Source organism: Ochlerotatus camptorhynchus, unplaced genomic scaffold, assembly GCF_037179485.1.
Source record: "Ochlerotatus camptorhynchus isolate MF236.1 unplaced genomic scaffold, CSIRO-AGI_Acam_v1.1 ptg000434l, whole genome shotgun sequence".
Taxonomy (NCBI): domain Eukaryota; kingdom Metazoa; phylum Arthropoda; class Insecta; order Diptera; family Culicidae; genus Ochlerotatus; species Ochlerotatus camptorhynchus.
In genome coordinates this window covers 4312646-4334653 of record NW_027040920.1, presented here as the reverse complement: position 1 = coordinate 4334653, position 22008 = coordinate 4312646, and the positions used below count along the sequence as shown (strand labels likewise).

At 38.1% G+C, this 22008-nt stretch overlaps 1 protein-coding gene across 1 annotated transcript; it reads right to left on the bottom strand.

Annotated features, from left to right (window-relative positions):
* Positions 1–23: 23 nt before the first annotated feature.
* On the bottom strand, positions 24–8802 carry LOC135711722 (uncharacterized). The gene is made up of 4 exons (XM_065234690.1): positions 8190–8802; positions 7827–8122; positions 750–1132; positions 24–382 (listed from the first exon to the last, which is right to left on the bottom strand). The coding sequence occupies exons 1-4, from the start codon at positions 8284–8286 to the stop codon at positions 208–210; spliced, it is 951 nt and encodes a 316-aa protein (XP_065090762.1). The 5' UTR covers positions 8287–8802; the 3' UTR covers positions 24–207.
* Positions 8803–22008: the final 13206 nt, after the last annotated feature.

Below are 22008 nucleotides of genomic sequence, written 5' to 3'. Positions count from 1 at the left end.
ATTTAAGCTAATTTTTCCTATTCTAGTATGGTCACTGCTACATAAAATCTATGAAACATTCAAAGTACGGTATTAAGAAGCTCCTATTTAGTTGTTCTAGTTTTAGTTGTGATATCACATTTACCTTTCCTGTGCTTTTGACGGATATTTACTAGACATACTCATCAATAAAAAAAAAACTATCTACGAATGGTTTCCTGATTCCTCCTATTCCGCAACATCTTTGAACAACTGTATAAAATCAGCAAAGCTATCCGCGTAGTAATTGGGCAGCTCGTTGGATTTCTCGTGTGCGAGCATCATGTCTTTGGTTGTACCCCCACTGAGCATCAGTACCTTCTGAAAGCCGCAGCGCGTTCCAAAGCCCATGTCCTGGGGGAGCCTAGAATGAGAAAATATGGCGATCAGCTTGTGTCGTGAATACCAACTTGGATACAGTGCTGAATTTGGAATTGACTAGTCTAATTATCGTTCAGTTTGATCTTCCTTCAATCAAAATCCAGCGCAAACCAGTTGAAAGCGAGCCTCCGCCATTCATTCAACTGATAGCTGAGTACTACATTGAGGTATTTGAATTGATTTGATTTTTCTTAACAATAGACGTATTGTGGCTCTAGGTGGTATGATAATTTACAACCGAGATCGTCTACTTCCCGTTTGCGCTACGTTACTGTTATCAGTTCTCCGTAAACCGACCATCAGACTGTCGCTACGCGTCTTATGCAAATACGTCGCCTATCTTTACTCACATATCTCCGATGAATAGCGTCCGCTCCGGCTGGGTTACGTTGAACTGTTCCAGTATGAACTCAGCCAAAGCTTGACCCGGTTTGCCCAGTACCAAGGCCTTACGCCCGGTGGCGTTTTCCAGGATATCAATGAAGTAGCCCGGCCCTATGACATCCATATTTTCACCCAGAGGTATGACGTAATCTGTAGCGCCGACCAGCAGCACACAGTCCGGATTGCGGTCGAGGTAGCACTTTGCTTTCATGAGATGGGCTAGGGAAATGTTAACGTCGATATCGACGACGATGGCTCCCACACGGGGTCCGATGTTGGATTCGTTGAAGAAGGTGGTAAATGTGCGTACCGCGTTGGCAGCACGATCATCCGGCAGGCGCTTCGATGGCTAAAATGAAAATGCATTGTATTAACATGTTAACTTAGTATGACTACGTCTAGTTGGGGTGGACCGATTGCTCGTGGTTTACTCAAGGTTAAAAAGGCTTGGACGGAATGACACTATTCAGTTGCTTGTCGAAAATTCAAAAATTGCTCAAGTATCAGGTTGGTAGTACAGGTATACCTCGATATAACGTAACTGTCACTTTTCACTTCCATCGTCGATTTCTCACAAGCAACAATTCAATCACGCAAAGTAACAGTACTATCGGACAGGTGAGACAATCCCCTATCTAATCGTAATGTTAATTTGTGTGGTTGAATTGTTGTTTGCGAGAAATCACCGATGAAACTTATAAATGACAACTACGTTATATCGAGGTATGCCTGTAATTCCAAATTAAACATTTTTATTATTTTTTTTTCTTTTTTTTAAACATTAGTATATCTTTCGAGTTTTACTGTTAGAGTTAACTTTGGCACTATCAATAAAATATGCTAATAATAAAAGCTACTCGTTCATTGCTCATACTACTAGGGGAAGTGTACTAGTTATGGCACTAGTGTTATCTTAATTGACCATACGGCCTAAATCAAGTTCAAACCAAGTTTTTCTATATTTCGCACCGTTGCACAGTGCGACGAAATCAAAAATAGTGGGACATGGCTATTTGCGACGAAACTATTGAGTGTAGCATTTTGATGTCTTCAAGAATGTTTCTTCATTTATGGAGTACTTTAATTAGGTGCTAAACATTTTTGATTAAGGGAGGTATACACTAAGATAAAAAAAAACTTTTTGATGGCTTCGTGAAGTTGATGAAAATCTATGAAAACATTGTAGATGAAGTCATTTTAAGAAACTTTGTCCAGTACGTCAATTTTCTATCTCTCAAGTGGACGAAGTTAATGGAGTACAAACGCTAGTACCCTCTTAAAACCGTTTTTTTTTACCATAACTTATTAGTTTGAATTTTTAATTTGTTCATTGTTTTACAAACTTGCAAGTGCTCCTAAAATGCACATTTTTGCTGCACGGAAGAAACCGCTATCACTTCGTGTAAATAATTTACATTTGTGTTTATAATTTTCAACACTAACTCTAAAAGGGTGTATCTTGCAGGTTAGCAAGTATAAGCAGCTAATCTCAACGTTATTTTGATCAGCATCTTCTACTCTACTGTTAAATATACAATTCATAGGGGGATCCAAGGGGATGCCTTATGAGTTTTCTAATAAAGTACCTCAATGTTTTGTTACGTTTTTTTGTTTTCATGACCATTTTTCCAAGAATTTACATTATATTGGGTTGCCGCTTTGACAAAATTGTTTGGTTTAATATTCTCAATCTAAGTCCAAGTTTTGGTGTAATTTGAGCAATATTTGGATTTTTCACACACAAAATTCAAAATTCTCCCGCAAATCGATTACCAAATTCGTTCAAATTTTGTCCAATTGTTGGGGACCAGAATAAGCATTGAAAGAGCATTGGCAAACCCACTCTAATGTAAACACTTGGAAGAATGGTCATGAAAACAGTTGGTTTATATGACAATTTCAAAGTTTTAGACATTATGGCCAATTAGAGGACCAATAGTGCCATCACTGGTTCACATTCTCTATATTTGCCTGTAATTTGTCTTAGACTGACTAAGAACCTCAATGGAAGATTTTTTCCTCTTGGGGAATGATTATTTGCATGTACATAGGTGAAAGGAAGTCAAATTCGAAACAGCATTTAAATCAAAAGTTGGCGCAATTTAACGCAATTTAACGTATTGAGATCCAACCAGATAAGTCAACGTACCAAAATCCGAATTTTCAACTCGAACGTGAAATCTGTGTTGTTATACGCCAGCGAGACGTGGTGTGTATCAGCGGAGAACACTCAAAAGCTGCAGGTCTTCATCAACCGATGCCTGCGGTATATAATTTGTGCCTGGTGGCCTCACAACTGCATCTCGAATACCGAGCTCCATCGTCGATGTCATCAGAGCGAAAGTGGAGGTGAGTCGGCCACACACTTCGACGGGGCGGAAACAAAATCTGCAAGCAAGCGCTGGATTGGAATTCGGCAGTACATCGCAGCAGAGGCAGACCCAGGGGCTCATGGCGGCGGAGCTTCAATAAGGAAATTAAGCAAGTCGATAGGAATCTGACCTGGGCCAAGGTCAAGGCAAAAGCGAGCAGCCGCCCAGGATGTAAGTCTTTCACGTTGGCCCTTTGCACCGCTGGTGGTGCACAGGACCCTTAAGTAAGTAAGTAAGTAAGTTGGCGGTATTTGAGTAATCCAAATTAAATGCTCAAAAGTTATTTTTCCCTCTCTTGGAGCCACCTTTTTAAAAACATGACCAGTCTTTTGATAGACAGATCAATCCGATTGCAAATCGTTTCTCGCGCTCTTGGAGTTGATTCCTTTTTTAAAACATGGTCAGTTCATTAACGTGCAAAACCTATCAACATATTTGTAGATATTCATTTTTATCATTATTTTAATGTTTGTTTCAATCCTTCTTCATAGCATTGAGCATTTTTTTAGTGATCTTGTACATCTCATCATCACCATGACTCATCCAAACACTCATAATACTTATGTATTGATTTCTGTGAAAATAAGTACTAAGTACTGTCATGGTAAACTTATAGCTGGTTACTCATAATTGTAATAAAAGGATTTATAACTGATTGTACACATAATTCAGTTTCCTCCACTGGTATATGGGGGTAAAATTAGTATGGAATCAGCTCGCCATAAAACTTATACCCCGTTCACATTACAACGTATATCACGTGATATACGCTGTCTTGCAATGAGCACTCATACATCTAGTTTTCACTGGAAATCCTTTGTATGAGTGTTCATTGCAAGACAGCCTATATTACGTGATATAGGCTGTAATGTGAACGGGGTATTAAACATAATTAACTACTTAAAACATAGATTGCCATTCATAAAATGCAATCAATTTGTTTTGTTGGCTATCAAAATCTGAGACGCAAAATTGTTTTGCCAACCCATGGCCAGACCTTTACCTTGATAAGCTAAACCAATTATCAATATTATATCCATGCTTGGCATGCACAGTTGTACACATCAACTGCTTATTTGTTAATAACTGATCACTCAGTTGTTGATTTTTTTTTTCTTCTTTAAAGTAATTGATAGATTAGGAAGGATCACGGCTTACTATAGATATGCAAAAAGTAAGCAAATCTTAACATTTGAATCAACACTAATGAATTTTACACTTAAATTCCGAGATGTGCAGCGAGCATTTCTCAATTCATTTTTACAACGCAAAAACAAATACAGTTTATTACAAGACTTAAAATCTATTTTTTGTTACCTATCTTTAACAATCTTAAACTCTATTCTATCTACTGCTTTAAAAATAACTATATTTCATCAACTGTGTGCAAAGTTACTAGCAAATGAGCAGTTCGTGACCAAAACTGTGTAGGCCAAGCATGGTTATATCCCGACATGCTCGTTTCATTCTCTTAGTAAATCAATAAGAAACAGCAATCGGATAGGAGGGGTAAGCAGCTACATTTATCTTCAACCAAAGCTCTTACATGACACATTAAATCACATGATAACCCTGAAATAATATGGTTGGCGGACAAAAGACCAAGGACCCAAGAGAGATTCTGAAGAATATTAAGAGAGATTTCTTAAGTTCTCGAAAATTACTTGACGTTCTCGAAATTTCCTTAAGTTCTCCGAACTCCTCTAGAGATTCCACAATGTTTCTGCTATTCATAAAGCAGCCCATGAGATTCCATAATTTTTCTTGAAGTTCACGGAACTGTCTTGAGAAGCATAAAGATCTCTAAGCTTTCGAAAATTTCTCTAGACTTTGGAAGCTCTTCAAGTTTCTTTGGTGTTCCCTGAAATTCTAAGGACTTCTCTGAAGTTGTCAGTATTTCTTTAAAGCTCCCAAGATTTTACTTATGTTCATGGACCTGTCTTAATATTCTTCAACCTTGTCGGAAGTTCCTGCAATTTTCCTGATTTTTTCTAACATTCAATGTTTAAGGAACTTTGATGTACTTCCCTATACACCACTAAACCTACCTCATGTTTCCTCAATTTTCCTTTCGTTCATGGATCTTTCCTGAAGTTTCCACTTTTTTTTTAATTCTCGGAACATCCCGAGTCAGTCAAAACTTCCCTGGAAAATATTTGCACTTTCCCTGAGGTTAATAGAATTGCTCTGAGGTTCTTTGTTCTACCCTGATGATCTCAAAACTGTTCTGCAGTCCTTGAGCTTCTGTGAAACTCCTAAATTTTTGTTAAAATTTTCTACACTTCTGTGAAGTTCACTGAACATTCTGAAAAACTGAAAGCTTCTCAAAATTTATTTTTAATTTCATGAAATTAATGAAACTGCAATGGTTCTACCTGAAGTTCCCACAAAAATTTGAACGAAATTATGAAAAATAACGTAACATGTTTTTGCAACATCCTGAAACTTTTCTGGAGTAACTCAACTGCAGTTCTATAAGTGTGAAGTTTCAGAAGCTATAAAAATTTTCAAATGCAATGGAGTTCTATGGACTTCCCTAAAATTTCCGTAATTTCTGTAAGATTCCAGATATTTTCCTGAAGTTAAAACGAATTATAAATGCAGCTTTAAGATTTCGTGTGGATTTCTCGATTCCTTTCAAAGTTCATGAATCTGCACTTATTTTTTTCCCTTGATTTGTTTTCCGTCGATTATGTTTTCCGTGCTGAGCACCAATGCTACTGATGCCAGGGAGGCAGCTCCCACAACTGAATCCTACCTATTGACCCATCAACTCATGAACCGGGGACCAACGGCTTTACTTCCCTTCCGAATGAAGGCGTGATCAAAGATATTATGCCTCAGAACATCCCTGCGGCGCAGACTGGGATTGCACCCGGGCCTGCTGGGGTGAGAGGTAATCACGCTTACCACTACACCACCGGCACCGCTGAACTTAATTTATTAAAAACTAATTCTACAATATCATTAAACTTCTCTGAAAGTCTAGAAAATTATGATTTTTTCGATCGCTGAAGTTATTGGAACTGCCTTTAAGCTCTCTAAATTTTCTTAACACTCCAAACCAGGGCTGGCAAATTGTCATTTTCAATGAAAGATGTCACGCGATATTTACAGAAATACTTCTGTCACTATCATCAGATGAGAAAACGATGATAGAGATTTTCTTCGAGGGAATCTTAATAATATAATCACTCTACCGATTACATACCGTTTCTTGCTTAAATTTATCTAAATTAGTTAGAAATGTTGATGTCAAAACCGCATAAGAATTATTCTCATTAGTGCTTGATCATTGGAAAATGACAAGAAAGCCAATGATAGGTAGTTTCGTCTCGTGATAGTGAGAGGACCTGTTTTCTCATTGTCACATGACGGCCGTGATATTTACCAGCTCTGCTCCAAACACGATGCCTCCGGTAAAACGTGTAGCGAAAAATACGCAATGTTTGAAAAATCATTGCTCAGCAATTTATCAATTGATTGTATTAGGCTGCTCATAACATTATTTTTTCAAACGAAAAGTTGTTTACTTTGGAGGCAACTTTAAATAAGCAAAATGATCGTGTCTACGGAGCTAACCTTCGCGGAGCTCCAGCCGATAAAAGAGCTGTAGAACGATACCAAAGTGCCTCGTCAGTGATGGTTTGGGGAGCCATATAAAAAAAGGAAAATTGACACTGTTGTTCATCGATAAGGGCGTAAAAATAAAGAACGAGTACTACTTGCAACGTGTTATGAAAGATCATTAACTTCCTTGTGTCAAGATGATATTTTCAGTTATGTGTTCAGCAGGACTCAGCTCCAGGACACAAGGCACTGATTTTTCAGGAGTGGTGTAGGCAAAATTTACCATGTTTTATCAACTCATCTGAGTGGCCCGCAGCGTCTCCTGATCTGAATCCTTTGGATTTTAGTAATTGGGGGAAACATGAAGCATTTATTTCTGGACTCTTTTTTTTCTCCTTGATTTGTTTTCCGTCGATCTTGTTTTCCGTGCTGAGCACCAATGCTACCGACGCCAGGAAGGCAGCTCCCACACCTGAGCCCTACTTATCGACCCATTCGACCCATCAACTCATGAACCGGAGACCAAAGGGTTTAATTCCCGAAGGAAGGCGTGATCATTTTTGTCGTCCAAAACTAAAATTTCGTTCATGCCTACCGGAACACAGTGAACACATTTTTATTGAAGGAATTTCGGTTTTCAGCCAAAAAACTGCAATTGAATTTCCAAACATTAATGACGCCCCCTTTCAAAGCCCTCCGTGATAGTCAAGCATTTTTCTAGTATGCAGAAGCGGCTTGTATCGGTAAATTGTCACAATCTTCACTTCAACCAGACTTAAAACTTAACACTATACAACAGATAACAGATAAGTAACAACTCCAAGGCACACATAATACGCCTAAGATATTTTAATTTAATTTCGTGTGTTTCCATAAATTCAAATCCATTTTTTTTTCGATGCATCATTATATATTGCAAGAAAAAAAACAGTCTTCATTGTATTCTTCTTGAAATTTTTACGATACGTAAAATATGACGACAGCTTCTTGCAATCTGAATTGATGCGTCAAAGTTATTTGAAAATGGATCAAAGCGAACAGCACCCTAAACTGTTGGTCCTTCTGAAACCTATCGAAACAATCAAGCTAAAAATTACTTACCCCATCCAGAACCGTAAAGCCGGAGCTTCTCAGATAATCCTTAAACACCTCGGTCCCTATACAGTAGACAGCGTCCTGCATGTTGACCGACTTGAGGTACTTGACTGTCGTCAAAGCCGGATGTACGATATCGTGCTCTTGTGGTTCAATGCCCAGCTTTTCAAACTTTTCCCTATACTCATCCATGGTCCGCATACCGTTGTTGGAAATGAATGCCAATTTCTTTCCGTTTTGCTTCAGTAACTGCAGCGCCCTGTCCACTCCGGGAATCGGTCCGGTGAAGTTCCACACCACACCTGAGAAGTAACAATTCGTAAATCACACTGGCTTTACAAACAAACAAGCCATCAAGTTTGCTCTCACCGTCACAGTCGGACATTATGGCATCAAACGAATTTAAAAACGCTTTCTTCTCCTCCTTGGACAGCTCCAACAGATGCCGTATCTGAGTATTATCCATTTTCTTTGCTTCGTTGACGTAACTAATTTCCGCAAACTCGTCAAAGATATGCAAAACAACCTCGCTGCACGTGCCCGACTGAATTACTGGACTCTTACAGCTGCCACCGGGTTAATGCGAACCGTCTGCGCTGATTCGAACCGCTTTCGCAACTGACTGATGCCGACGCCCGTGGTCTTTTTGAGGGACTCTGGCTATCTCGAAGGATGATGACCAAGCAAGAGTAATATGTATCGTTCTTGCTCACTATCAGAGCAAACTTCTCTCTCACTTTTCTCGCTCTCTACCCATAAAATCCGTCTCGATGATGTGTAGAAAAATTACCCATCAGAAATTAGAATAATCCCCACCTACACATGAAAGGGAAATGCACTGCTGATATGTTGCGAAATTGTTCAGATGATGGTTCGTCTCTGGGGAGCGACTAATGCAAATAGTTTAGAGAAAAGTGAGATCGAAACAGTACCAATGGCTTAGATAAGATGGGATAATTTTGCTGTTTTTTTTCTATCTCTCGTCTCAGCTGTTGTGGGATGATGTATGAAATTCTGAAAATAGAATCATAAATGGGTATTGTTCTTTTTTAGTAGCTGTTTAGCCGCTTTATGCTATACACGATGGGGACGCGTGATAGGGTGTAGGGATGAACAGTCCATAATGCATCCCTGGGGTAAAATGTAACCGCAAGTACTGAACTAGTATTTGCAGACACATCCAAGCGCCAAGGGATAGTACCAGTGAAAATAAAATAATCTTTTCTTATGTGTAGAGATTTAATTGATTTTCAACTAAGCAGACTAATGCTATTTTTTTGTTTTCAAATATGTTTTGCATAGCCAACAAACATTGGAAGCAGAATAAGAGCTTAATCAGTCAAAAATGTGCTTTTTAGACTAAAATCTCTTAAGTAACCTAGTATTACTTTATTCTGAAATTTCAACTAACGTAAATTTGAGAACATTGAAGCTTCTTTCGAGCTGATTTAAATTTGGTTTTAAAAAAAACTCGTTTTAATAGTCAGCAGTCAGTCGAATTAACTTAACTTTATTTAAAAGATGATTCTTAAGCTTACCATATGCATCAAAATCATTTAATAGATCTGGTATACTTTCAAAATTCCATTTTCCCAAATATTTTTTACACGTTAGAGCCAGGGTTGCTTCCACTCACTTGCTATAAAAAAAAGGTTTTTCGCAATTATAAAAGCATTGAATGTTTTTATGATCTATTATACTTGTAAGTTAACAGAAGAAGTTGTAAAGTATGCTTTTGACACATGAAACCTGTCAATTTTGCTTTCAGAGTGTCACAATCAGCCATTTTATGATTCGTAAGCGTTCACTCAGTGTGAGCGCTCGCGAGTCGTAAAATCGCTGATTGTGAATATCTGAAAGCAAATTTGACAGTTTTTATGCATCAAACACTTGCCTTTCAACCTATTCTTGTATCTAACAAGTACAAAATTTCATTATAAAATCTAGTGATTCCAAAAATCCAAAACCATTTTTTTTTATAGAAAGTGAGTAGAAGCAAGTCTAGTTAGAGCAAAGGCTGTTTCTCATAATTTAGTAGCTACGTAGTTAGAAATAGAATGGCAACAGTAAGAGTACAAGTAGTATATTCAGACTTTAGCTATATTAAGTAGCTTTTAGTTTTCAATCACAATAATAGTTTCACAACAAACATTATTAATGATCATAATTACGTTGTAAAAAAGGGGAATAGCGAATATCCTTGTCATTTCCTTCCTTGGGTTCCAGCATTTCCAGATTTCAACGTTGAATGCCGTTGAAATCTGGAAATGCTGGAATCTAAACTTTGCATTCCATCAAAGGCTAAGGATTTTCTTCAGAACTACATTGAACATATTTAAAAAAAAGGTTTATATTTTCAGATCCCATTACGCTAAATGGCCCAAACCAACGATGCACCAGTTAGTACATGGTAACAGATTGTTTATAATATTTCTTATATCTTATTATTTCAAACTAGTTATAATTTCCAAACTGTGTTTGTTTGTTAGGATATTGGTTTTATTTATGATTATTTGAATATGTAGAATTGAATATTTGAAAATACGTGAAGGTTTTTTGCCTAAGGGAGAAAGTGATGTGAGTTTTTCACTCCCGGGAGTTTTCCCCTTTACCTAAAAAAAGATATGATAAACATAAACATATTTACAGAAAATGCCAAACACGGGAATCATCCGGATTCCATGCAGCATTAACCAAACTAGATTTTGACTATATGGACATCTATTATGTATAAGAGATGTATATAGTTTAGAACAACTGAAACAGAGGGAAAGGAGCAACCGACTCGAGGAAATACTAAATAAATCTGAAGACCTTAATATTAACTAAGAGGATTTAGGTAGCAGAGCGCATCATTGGCTAAATATATAAACCAGCTAACATTACATTACACAATGATTGCTAATAACGCCGGCTGAGCGTATCCTTTGGATTACCCTACCCACTAACAAAGAGGTCGTAAAGTTCTCTGCATCTTTCTTAAGTAAACGTCGGGCTAACATTCCTTTCTCATCCCTACCAGTTGCAAGGACGTGGCCAGGCCAGTTTCATCTGTTGAAAGAAGACACATCATCTATCCAAGAAATAGTATAGTCACTATATTCATAGTCTGGCGGATAGAACTTCGGGAACCAATTGAGCTGTCAAATAGCGGAACCAATCGAGCAAATTACAACCACCAATAGAAAAGAGCAGTGTTCACTCGGCTGTCGACAGAATCAAACCACTCTTTATGTGTGTCACGCGATCGTCTGTTTTTCGGCAGCAACCATTGTGTGGTCCTCCTCATTGTTCTTCATCAGCAGTTCTTTCAGTCTATGCGTCGTCGACTTTGGAAAGCAACCATTTCGTGATAAGTGTGTGAGTGCTGACCACGTTTTGCGTCTATTGCTGCAATGGAAGCGCTCTGACCCTCGTTGGCGTAACTGCCATACAATGAAACCAATGGAAGTGGCTCCAGTTCTGATGGAGGAGGAGGCTTATTGGATGTTTATTGTGTTGTACCTTTTGACTATAGTTTTAAGATGTATTGTATAGTGAACAAGAATCTTCGGCTCTGTAAAGTTAATTCGATTGAGCCTTATCAAATAAATTAATAAACAAATAAAACAGAAAAGAGCACATCAATTATTGCGAACAAAACTTTGGAACCCTTTTTCTTGTGACTCAAGACTCGCCTACGCAAATTAATACCATCTTTTCGTTGGGGAAACTTTTCCTTATTCGATGATGCTGCAAATTTGCGTTCGATTAGCGAGGAAAGAATAATCAACGTTTGTTTATAATTGTTGATAGTACCTTTTCAATTGTTGGCCTACAATATACTGAATTAGTTCCGCTTTTTGATAATTCGAAATTCTATCCGCCAGATTATGATTATGACAGACAGACAGACAGACAGACAGACAGACAGACAGACAGACAGACAGACAGACAGACAGACAGACAGACAGACAGACAGACAGACAGACAGACAGACAGACAGACAGACAGACAGACAGACAGACAGACAGACAGACAGACAGACAGACAGACAGACAGACAGACAGACAGACAGACAGACAGACAGACAGACAGACAGACAGACAGACAGACAGACAGACAGACAGACAGACAGACAGACAGACAGACAGACAGACAGACAGACAGACAGACAGACAGACAGACAGACAGACAGACAGACAGACAGACAGACAGACAGACAGACAGACAGACAGACAGACAGACAGACAGACAGACAGACAGACAGACAGACAGACAGACAGACAGACAGACAGACAGACAGACAGACAGACAGACAGACAGACAGACAGACAGACAGACAGACAGACAGACAGACAGACAGACAGACAGACAGACAGACAGACAGACAGACAGACAGACAGACAGACAGACAGACAGACAGACAGACAGACAGACAGACAGACAGACAGACAGACAGACAGACAGACAGACAGACAGACAGACAGACAGACAGACAGACAGACAGACAGACAGACAGACAGACAGACAGACAGACAGACAGACAGACAGACAGACAGACAGACAGACAGACAGACAGACAGACAGACAGACAGACAGACAGACAGACAGACAGACAGACAGACAGACAGACAGACAGACAGACAGACAGACAGACAGACAGACAGACAGACAGACAGACAGACAGACAGACAGACAGACAGACAGACAGACAGACAGGCAGGCAGGCAGACAGACAGACAGACAGACAGACAGACAGACAGACAGACAGACAGACAGACAGACAGACAGACAGACAGACAGACAGACAGACAGACAGACAGACAGACAGACAGACAGACAGACAGACAGACAGACAGACAGACAGACAGACAGACAGACGTCATTTCAATTAGAAGTGAAAGTGAAATGAAATAGTGTTAGTGAAGTGAAATAGTGTTAGGTTTTTAACGCTTGAAACTTTGTTATTTGTAGGTGAAATTAAAAACCAAATACACCAATCGATAGGACATAACTCTACAAACCTGCTTAAATAAATATTTTTCTAATTTCCTATAAGAAACTTTTGTAAAATGTACAAACGATAATTGTTTCAACTGTTTTCATGAAATAAACGTTTTCCCCAAACCCAGTCGTCATAATCGAGTGCCACTTGGTTGCACATCGTTCTGCTTGAATCTGAAAAGTTATAAAGCAGCGCTGCTGTCATCCCTCTGCTCATTCTCGCTTCGGACGGCGTGGCAAGCAACAAGTCAGAGGTAAACGATGTAAGTCTTCTCTCTGCCTTCGTGCAGAAACATTTTCCTCGCAGCGGACGGCGTGATCACCTTGACAACCAGTGATGGGGTGAAAGGAGACTCACCTCTTCAACGAGCAGTTTTTGGCACTAAGTTATCCTTTAAGTATCGAAAGTATCGGACGACGTAGTGGATATCGAACAATCAGTCCATCTCAGGACCACAAATTTTTACAGAAAGAGTTATATTCCTGGTATTAATCAGTGCTATTGACTGATTTTCAGAGAGATTACATCCCTCTTGGATCCCGTTCAAATATTACGAAACGCTAAAAATATAATTTTTTAAATGATAAAATTATAATTTGTACATTTTTCAAAAGTTTTTTTTATTGAAAATTGGAGAAGTATTTATTTCAGCAGATTTGTAAAGTCATTTCCTATCTATTGACGTATTTGTATTTTAATTTCATTTATAAATGACTATCTTACAAGCGTTCAAAACCTAACACTATTTCGAAACACATTTTTTTTTTATTTGCACCCCAGTATAGTTCACAAATTCGTAGTTCTACGTTAAAAGTGATTCAGAATGCATAAGGGGCATATTGGATGATCAAGTATGCAATTTGCACAAAGTTCTATGTCTCAACTTGACAGAACGACCAGAAAGCAGGTTTCTGTATTCAGTGAAATTATTCAGATGGACAAGACCTATCACATGATTGGCCTCAACAATATAGGTAACACTAAGACTAGAAGGTCCCGAAGAAACGTGCTCAACTTTTTGGCTCAGCTCTGGTACTCTCTTCGTATAGTACTAGAATTTCGACTAGAATTACTCTGTTTACAAATTGAGCTTAAAAGATGGTTCCTCATAATTAATAAATGCCAATTTTATGACAAGGAAATCTCATAGAATAGACGAAGTAGGATGAAAAATTCAAGTCGATTTCAGAAAAATTTACTTCCTTAGAAGAATCAGCACACCATCAACGACTGACCATCTGGCGGAGAAGAGTAAACTGAGCGGTGCCATAAAACATTGTCGAAAGTTAAAACACATACCAGCCTTCTCCAGATCTTGCGAAGTATCAACCGACAGCAAACCACTGAAACTGTTCGTAAGCGGAGATTAGCTGGTTTCCGATCCATAGCAGCGATTTTAGAATCAAATCATCGAAAATTTCATTCAAGCGTACATCCCTGCATCGTTGGATGGTGCACTTCTATAACCATCCGGAAGAAGGGGATCTTTTTCGGGAACGATTGCACTTCCAGCTATTCGACATGCGAAATGTTGTAAAACAGTATCGCAAACTATCTGAGTAACTGCTTCCAATCCATCGAGAGAAAACCGCCTGGAAGAATCCTGGATCTCACAGCGCAACTATCCAAAGATAAACAAACTTTGACGTTTAACTTTTTGCAGGCAACTTTGCCTCCATAAATGCTGCCATAAATCGGAACGGGTTAGGATCAAGCAAAATGGCTTTAGATAAATACAATTCAGCCTGCAAGTTTTCTTCATAAAAGCCATTTTAAACCCTTATTAATTTGTCAAGGAATTCTTGAAAGCAAAACACAAATGACCCATGAAAATCAACTTTTATGCCACCGCCATGTTACAATTAGTTTGCTTGTTTTTTACAATCTTCGATTTTCAATCAATATTTTCTTAGATATAACTATATTTTGGTAAATTTAGCGATGAGCAAACATTTAAATGCGAAAATAATAAAAAGAAAGTCTCGGCCAAGCTCGATCTGAAAAATATATTTTTTTTCTATGCTAAATAATTAGTCAAATCGACGTTTTACGAGGGTGGACTCAATTTTTTCGATGTTTTCACGTACATTTCACATAAAATTTAATATGGCACTTAAAACTAGGCCACTTAATGAGAACTATTGTAATAAATTTGGATATTCAACAAGATTTTTATACCATCAGTTTCTATTTTCATTATTTTGATAAGATCGGATTCATAAATCCTTTTCTATCTTGATTGATGCTTTCCTAGTGGATTCAGCATGCGGCTAGGGGAAATGGCTCGGAAAGGGTTTTTATTGTTGCTAAATAGCTTTTATTGTAGCTTTCAAATGGTTCTCAATGCGTTCGTCATACAACCTTTTTCAGTAAATCAATCTTGAAGAGCTTCGAGAATCCATCCTTCAGAACCTTCTCCAGGGTGGGCCAACTAGACATATTCTAGTCTTAATGAGGTTTTGGTGGATGCATTTATGACAAAACAGCCTTGACCAGGGTTTTATGAATGTTGGTTTATAGTTGCTTTGTAGTATTTCATAAAACTTAAAATGTTACTTGGGTTTACCTCTTCAACGAGCTGTTTTTGCATTAAACTATCCTTTAAGTTCATTTTCGTATCGGACAACGAAATGGATTTCGAAAAATAGTTCCGTCGCAGGACCACACATTTTTACAGAAAGAGTTATATTCCTGGGATTAATCGGCGGTATTAACGGATTTTCAGTGAGATTACAATAATATTTCCCTCTTGGATCCCGTTCATATATTACAAAACGCGAAAAATGTAATTTTTTAAATGAAAAAATTATCATTTGTACATTTTTCAAAAGTTTTTTTTATTGAAAATTGTGAAGTTATTTCCTATCGATTGGCGTATTTGGATTTTAATTTCATCCATAAATGATTGTAACATAGTTCTAATTCATAGTTCTGCGTTCTAAACCTAACACTATTTCGCCATACATTTTTTGATTTTCATCCCAGTATAGTCCACAATAAGGGGCATATTGGATGATCAAGCTTAGTATGTAATTTGCACAAAGACAAAGTTCTATGTCTCAACTTGACAGAACGACCAGAAAGCAGGCTTCTGTATTCAGTGAAATTATTCAGATGGACAAGACCTATCACATGATTGGCCTCAACAATTATCGCACGTATTGCCGTTATCTGTTCAAACGCTACTGAACTCAGGAAAATCTACGCATACATCACGACATTTTTAGAAATTTGTCAACTCTAAACGGAAGGAGAATGGATTACCCGTTGAGATGTTTCAGGGCAATGAAGTCGCCACTTCCGCTTTGGAAAAGTTTGTTTGTTTGCCACTCACCGGCAGTGTTAAAAAACTATATTTAAAAGCAGGCATAAATCCTTAAAATGAAGTGATAACGATTCCCTTTGTAAGCTTTGAAAAAATAATAAAATAAAAAAAGGTTATGGTAAAACAGCGCAATTTAGGGGGCACTATCGTTTGTACTCCATTTTCACCCTATAACTTCGTCCACTTGAGAGATAAAAAATGTTTGTCCTTGACAAAGTTTCTTAAAATAACTTCATCTACAATATTTCCATAATTTTTTAACTAATTTTAACAAGACATAAAAAGTTTTTTTTTTATCTGAGTGTAAGGTTAGCAAAAATTTTCAATACTGAAATAAAGTACCGTAAAACGGGGTATCTTTGATAATGCGGGTAACTTTGATAGTATAATATAAAGATTAAATTTACTCGCTGCGCTTTTTCCAAAATAGAAACATTGGTTCCATATTGTAACTTAGGGTATTTCCGTTGATATCGTATATAGTTTTTATATAGTATGTGTAACATATTTTACAAACATATTGAAAAACAATTTTCGTGTTTTCGCCTGTTTGAAAAAGCACTCAAACCATCACTTATGAAATGAATTTATGATAGAGCCATAACAAGTTCAATGTTGTATTCTTATTGCTTATGAGTTTTTCTGATTATATACTCATTCAAAGTGTCATCTTTTAAGATCTAAATTGTTTGAGTTTCACCCACTTTTTTTCTACATTCATCGAGCATTATCACTATTATAGCTGATTGAACAGGTATTATCGCGTAAGGTCTACCACTCACATAACTAAGATTAGGATGCGAAAGGACACTTTAAGATTTTCACGATCCGAAGACAATTCAAAAATTATCGAGATCCATACATTTTGATCTCACAATAAGCTCCACTATTGATGTCGCTTCTTTCAAGGTATAAAGGAATCTTAGTTTTTGTAATAATATTTTTATGTTATTAATTTTCCAATGAAAGAATTGAAGGTCATGCCTATCAATTGGAATCTGTCTGATATGGTAGACTGCACAGTACGTGCATGTTTCGTGCCAACTGCTTCGAACGTCGAAAGAGTATGCATTATAGTATATGCAAACAAGAATTTTATCGCGTCATGATTCATTCGAACGGAAATCCTTTCCAATCACGCTTTAATCACGCATATGAAAGATGGTTATTCAAGTTCACTCTGTATGTTATGTAATTATCCATTCAAGCGCAGACATTACCAATCTCTCGGAACAATAACACTTGTATGATTAACACCAAAAACACTCGAAATCACTCAATCTGCCGCTGCTAAATACCGCTGAACTATCTGTACTTGATGGACACTTGAAACAATTCACTTATCACGGGTTCATCGGCCAACCGACTAACCGGCCGCAGACTAAATTAATTCTCGCCCTTCCACGCCAGACGGCCTAAATTGTCGTCAGCTGGAGTACGTACCTACACGTTCGCCCACCCACCGCAGACTTGCCGGAGAGTGACGGCGGTATTCCGAAAGCCGGGTGACCTTTGCCGAAATTTGTTGAGGGTGGTCGAAACACAATGTCGATGGATACGCGCATGCCTGTTGAGGGCACCCGATCGGGCCGCGTAGGATACGCGTTTCCCACTCCATTTCATGCCCATCCGGAATGGTGGCATGAATCGACTCCACAGTGGTGACGGGGAATTCTTGGGATGACAGTTGAAAGTCGAAACACGGCTATAAATAGCGATAAATAAATCGTTATTGTGATGCTATTTGATGATTATGATGATCCGCGAGATGAATGGAAGAATGTAGACGACGGAGCCACTCGAGATGTGAGATAATGGTGTCAATAAAGCTTACCATATATGTTTGATCAAAGGAAAGCTTCACTTGTGGACTGTAGTTTGCCTAGCAGAAGCTGGACACGATGAAAGGACGGCTGATGAGTACAGTATTGTTATGCATGTGTGTTTCATTTTATTCAATTGCATTGTATACAGTGTTGTACAATGTGGGACGGATTGCAACAACCTTCATTTTGTACTTGTATGGTTAACTATGCATTATTGAGTGAAACACGTAACATATGAATAAGTGAAACGCGTAACAACTAACATTGTTCTGTGTCGATTTGTAGCAAAATTAATACGCGACGACATTTGCTAAACTAAAATAGGGGAAGTGTGCCAGCTATGGCACTAATGCTGTCCTAATTGGCCGTACGGCCTAACTCATGTTCAAAATAAGTTTTTCACAATTTTTCAACGTAGGCTTACAAAAACTTACACTTCCTCTATAATAATAACTCATTTTCTTGACGTTCAATCAAAAAGTGGCATTAAACAAAGTTGTAACTGAGCAAATTTGACATAAGTATCCCTCGCAAACTTTTCCATACATCATTATGGCGAGATGAGCGAAAAGTTCGATTTTCCCGAGGGGGGCGACACATCTAAATCTCAATTCTAGATGCTCAACAAATCTCTCCCTAGAAAATCAATCTTCGAAAAATCTTTTTTCGTTTCTCCCATCTACTTGCATCGTGCATCATCTTTTTACAAGAAAGCTTCAGAATCGTCATCAATCTTCTTTCTATCTACTCAGCGTGCCACAGCAAAACACAATTTTTCCTGCATCGTAGATACCAAAGTAACAATTTTGGTTTTATGAGGGTTTTGGAGACTATGATTTAGACTTGTAGCATGCTTTAAAACCTCGATAAAACTTGCAATGCTACTTGGGTAGAGTCACCCCCCTCGGATTTTCCCATAGTAATTCCCACCTAAACTCCAAAGGGCCAGTGCAGTACGAGTTCGCATCCAAATGAGCTAACATTTTGGGAGAATGATCAGGAACTTATTTGGAATCGATTGAGTGTGGTGGAGCAAAATCGATACTTTGAACCACTCGTTCATAAAAAAAAATCATTTTTTTCTGCTCATCACAAAACACTCATCTTTTGTAGCTGAATCATCAGAAGAAAAAAACAAAATTTAAAAAACTTGTACAGAAAAGAAAACTATACATCAAATCACTATTGCGCGTTAGCTACTGTATATAAATAGTGGCTTGACCAAAGTTGCTTGAAATCATGTTCTCTACAACTTTTTCAAAGAATGCAACCACCTTTAAGATCAAATCAAAAGAAAGATTCTGGATTTAAACCTAAACGGGGTCCACCCTAACCAACTTTTTCATAAAAAGAAGGACCATATAGGGTAAACGCTTCTATAGTTGCGGTACGTTAGAAGCGTTAGGTTAGTATAGTTGTGTACGGGGATTCCATACACAACTATAGGATCCTAACGCTTCTAACGTACCGCAACTATAGGAGCGTTTACACTGCATCGACTTTTTAAGGTTTTTTTTTTGTGGTCAAAAAATCACTCACTACAATCCCACGTCGGGACGGTAGTAAATCAGTTGGACCTACAGTTGGATGGGTGCGATATCTACCCGGTGTGGAAACCAACAAGGAACAGCTGATTAAAAGCTGAATAATCAATTTTCAGGCTGGAGAAGCACTCTTTTGCTTGAATAAACTCTATTAAATTGTCAATGTTTGTTGGGAAACCACCACCCTGCCATGCGACTGCCGTCAATGGATGGCACTAGATTGCGAAACAGAGACCGATGGTAAATAAGTGAATCAAAAAGAAGAAGAAGTACTGAACTTTGTAGAAGTTAAGCAATTTGCGTAGTTTCGTAAAGGTTCATAGAAGTACAGGGAATTTAATAAAAGCTCAGGGAACTTCGCAGAAGTTCGGTAATCTTTGTAGCAGCTCAGTGAGCTTCATAGAAGTTCAGGTAATTAGTATCGTAGAGATTCAGAAAACTTCTTAGACTGTCTGGGATCTTCGTATCAGTTTTGGGAACTGCATGGCAGTTTGTCAGTGAACTTATTTCAATAAAGGTCAAAGATCTTTCTGGAATTTTTTGAATCATGAAATTCGTAGAAAATGTTCCGGGTCTTCCCGGAAGTTTGGAGGAGCTCATGGATGTTCTGAGATCTTGTTCGAATTAAGAGAGCTTGGAAAAATAAATTATGAAAATTCGAACAAGTATGAGCTATAGGAAATTCATTCAAGTGGTAGTGGTGGCAAACGTGGTAAACATTCTGTAGTAGTTTGTATAAGCTATGGAAAAAACCTAAGAAATACAGGGAACTTAATAGAAGTTGATGGAACTTAATGAAAGTTGATGGAACTTCCCAGGAGTATGCGAAACTTCCCACAAGTTCAGGGGACTTCATAAAGGCTCACGGAGCTTCCGATAAAATCAAAGGATTGGAATGAAATTCAGTGAGCTTCGTTCGAGTTCATGAAACTTTGTGGAAGAACAGGAACCGTCATAGAAGTTCAGGATGCTTCGTTGATATTTAAAGGTTTCCCAACTAACATTTTCAGCTTTATAAGCCAACTTTTGCAGCATTGTGCTGTAAAGTAGCTGAAAAAAAAGCTGCAGATACAGCTTCAAGTAGAAGCTATCAAAATAGTTTTGGAGAGCGTTTACTCAACTTTTTCACAAGCTTTATTCAATTTGTCAGTCGCACTGAAAAACAGCAGCCAATAAACACTAATACCACTTCTATGCAAATATTAATCAACTTTCAACTTGTAGCTGCAAAACACATCCAACCATCGCAACATACGCAACCATCTACCCATGCTGAATAACATAAACATCAAATGTGCTTTTTCAACAACTAAACAACCTGTACTCAGCTAATAAACTGTGTTAGTGCTACTTTGGAAGCATTTTTAGAGTCAACTAGGTTTATTTTTAGACGTGTGCAGTTTTACATCTTTTAATCTACTCCTTTACAAAGCTGAAGTAACTAGTCGAGAAAGTGATTCTCTACTCAACGGTATTATTGTAGAAAGTCATGTATATTTGTTTATGTCAGTTCAAAGTGTTGGCGTAGCGAAGTTGGTAGTGTTAAGGTTTGCCAATACGGTCGTCTCGAGTTCGATTCCAGGTTTCTGGTGCAGGGAAAATAATTTGGTGGTGTACTTATAACTAATTTCGATTTATTGGTTTCTCTCAGCAAAATAAACTCAATCTATTCCCCTCCAACAAAAAAAGCGTTAATAATATTTAACCCGGCTTCAAGAGAAAGCTGTGTACTGGTTATTGGATAAACGGGAAAAGCTTGAATAAGCGCCTTTCAAGTTCGCACACAACTAATAAACAGCAGGATAACAGCTGTATAGAAGCGTAAATGGAAATGCAATAAGAGCTTGTTCCAACCGTCCAAAAGCCATAAGTAGCTGACTAAGTTCGCCAGATTTGCTTGTATAGAGGTTGAGTAAAGATTGCATCATATCGTATAACGTTTGAATACAGCTTGAGGCTGTATAAATGAAACGAGTAAAGCGTTTACATTGTGGAAATTATTAGTTGGGTAGTAGGCGTTGTGCCGCATACTTGTAGTTTACCCAAGGGGTGTTCAACCATAGAGGTAACTCTAAGACTAGAAGGTCCCGAAATAACGTGCTCAACTTTTTGGCTCAGCTCTGGTACTCTCTTCGGTCCCAAGCTAATCGATTCACCCCTCGAAACATAGGAAAAACGAATAACCCCACATTTCATCTGTCAAACTTTCACAGCGAATCAAAACAAACATTGCGTAGTACTAGAATTTCGACTAGAATGGAATACGTTAATCGTTTGCTTGGGACCAATAGGCTTGATTAGCCTATTAGTGAGCCAATTTAAAATCGTTAGTTTCGTATTGATTGTTGGTTCAACTCTGCACATCCCAATCTGTGCCGAGTACTAGCAATCAAGCTGTCAGTCTCAGTAGCCGATGAGTTTGGCAACCCTGCACTTATGACTTTTGAGATTGTGAGTTTACATTTTCAAGCCAAGGACGGAAAAAGGTCGTGAGACAGATTCCCAA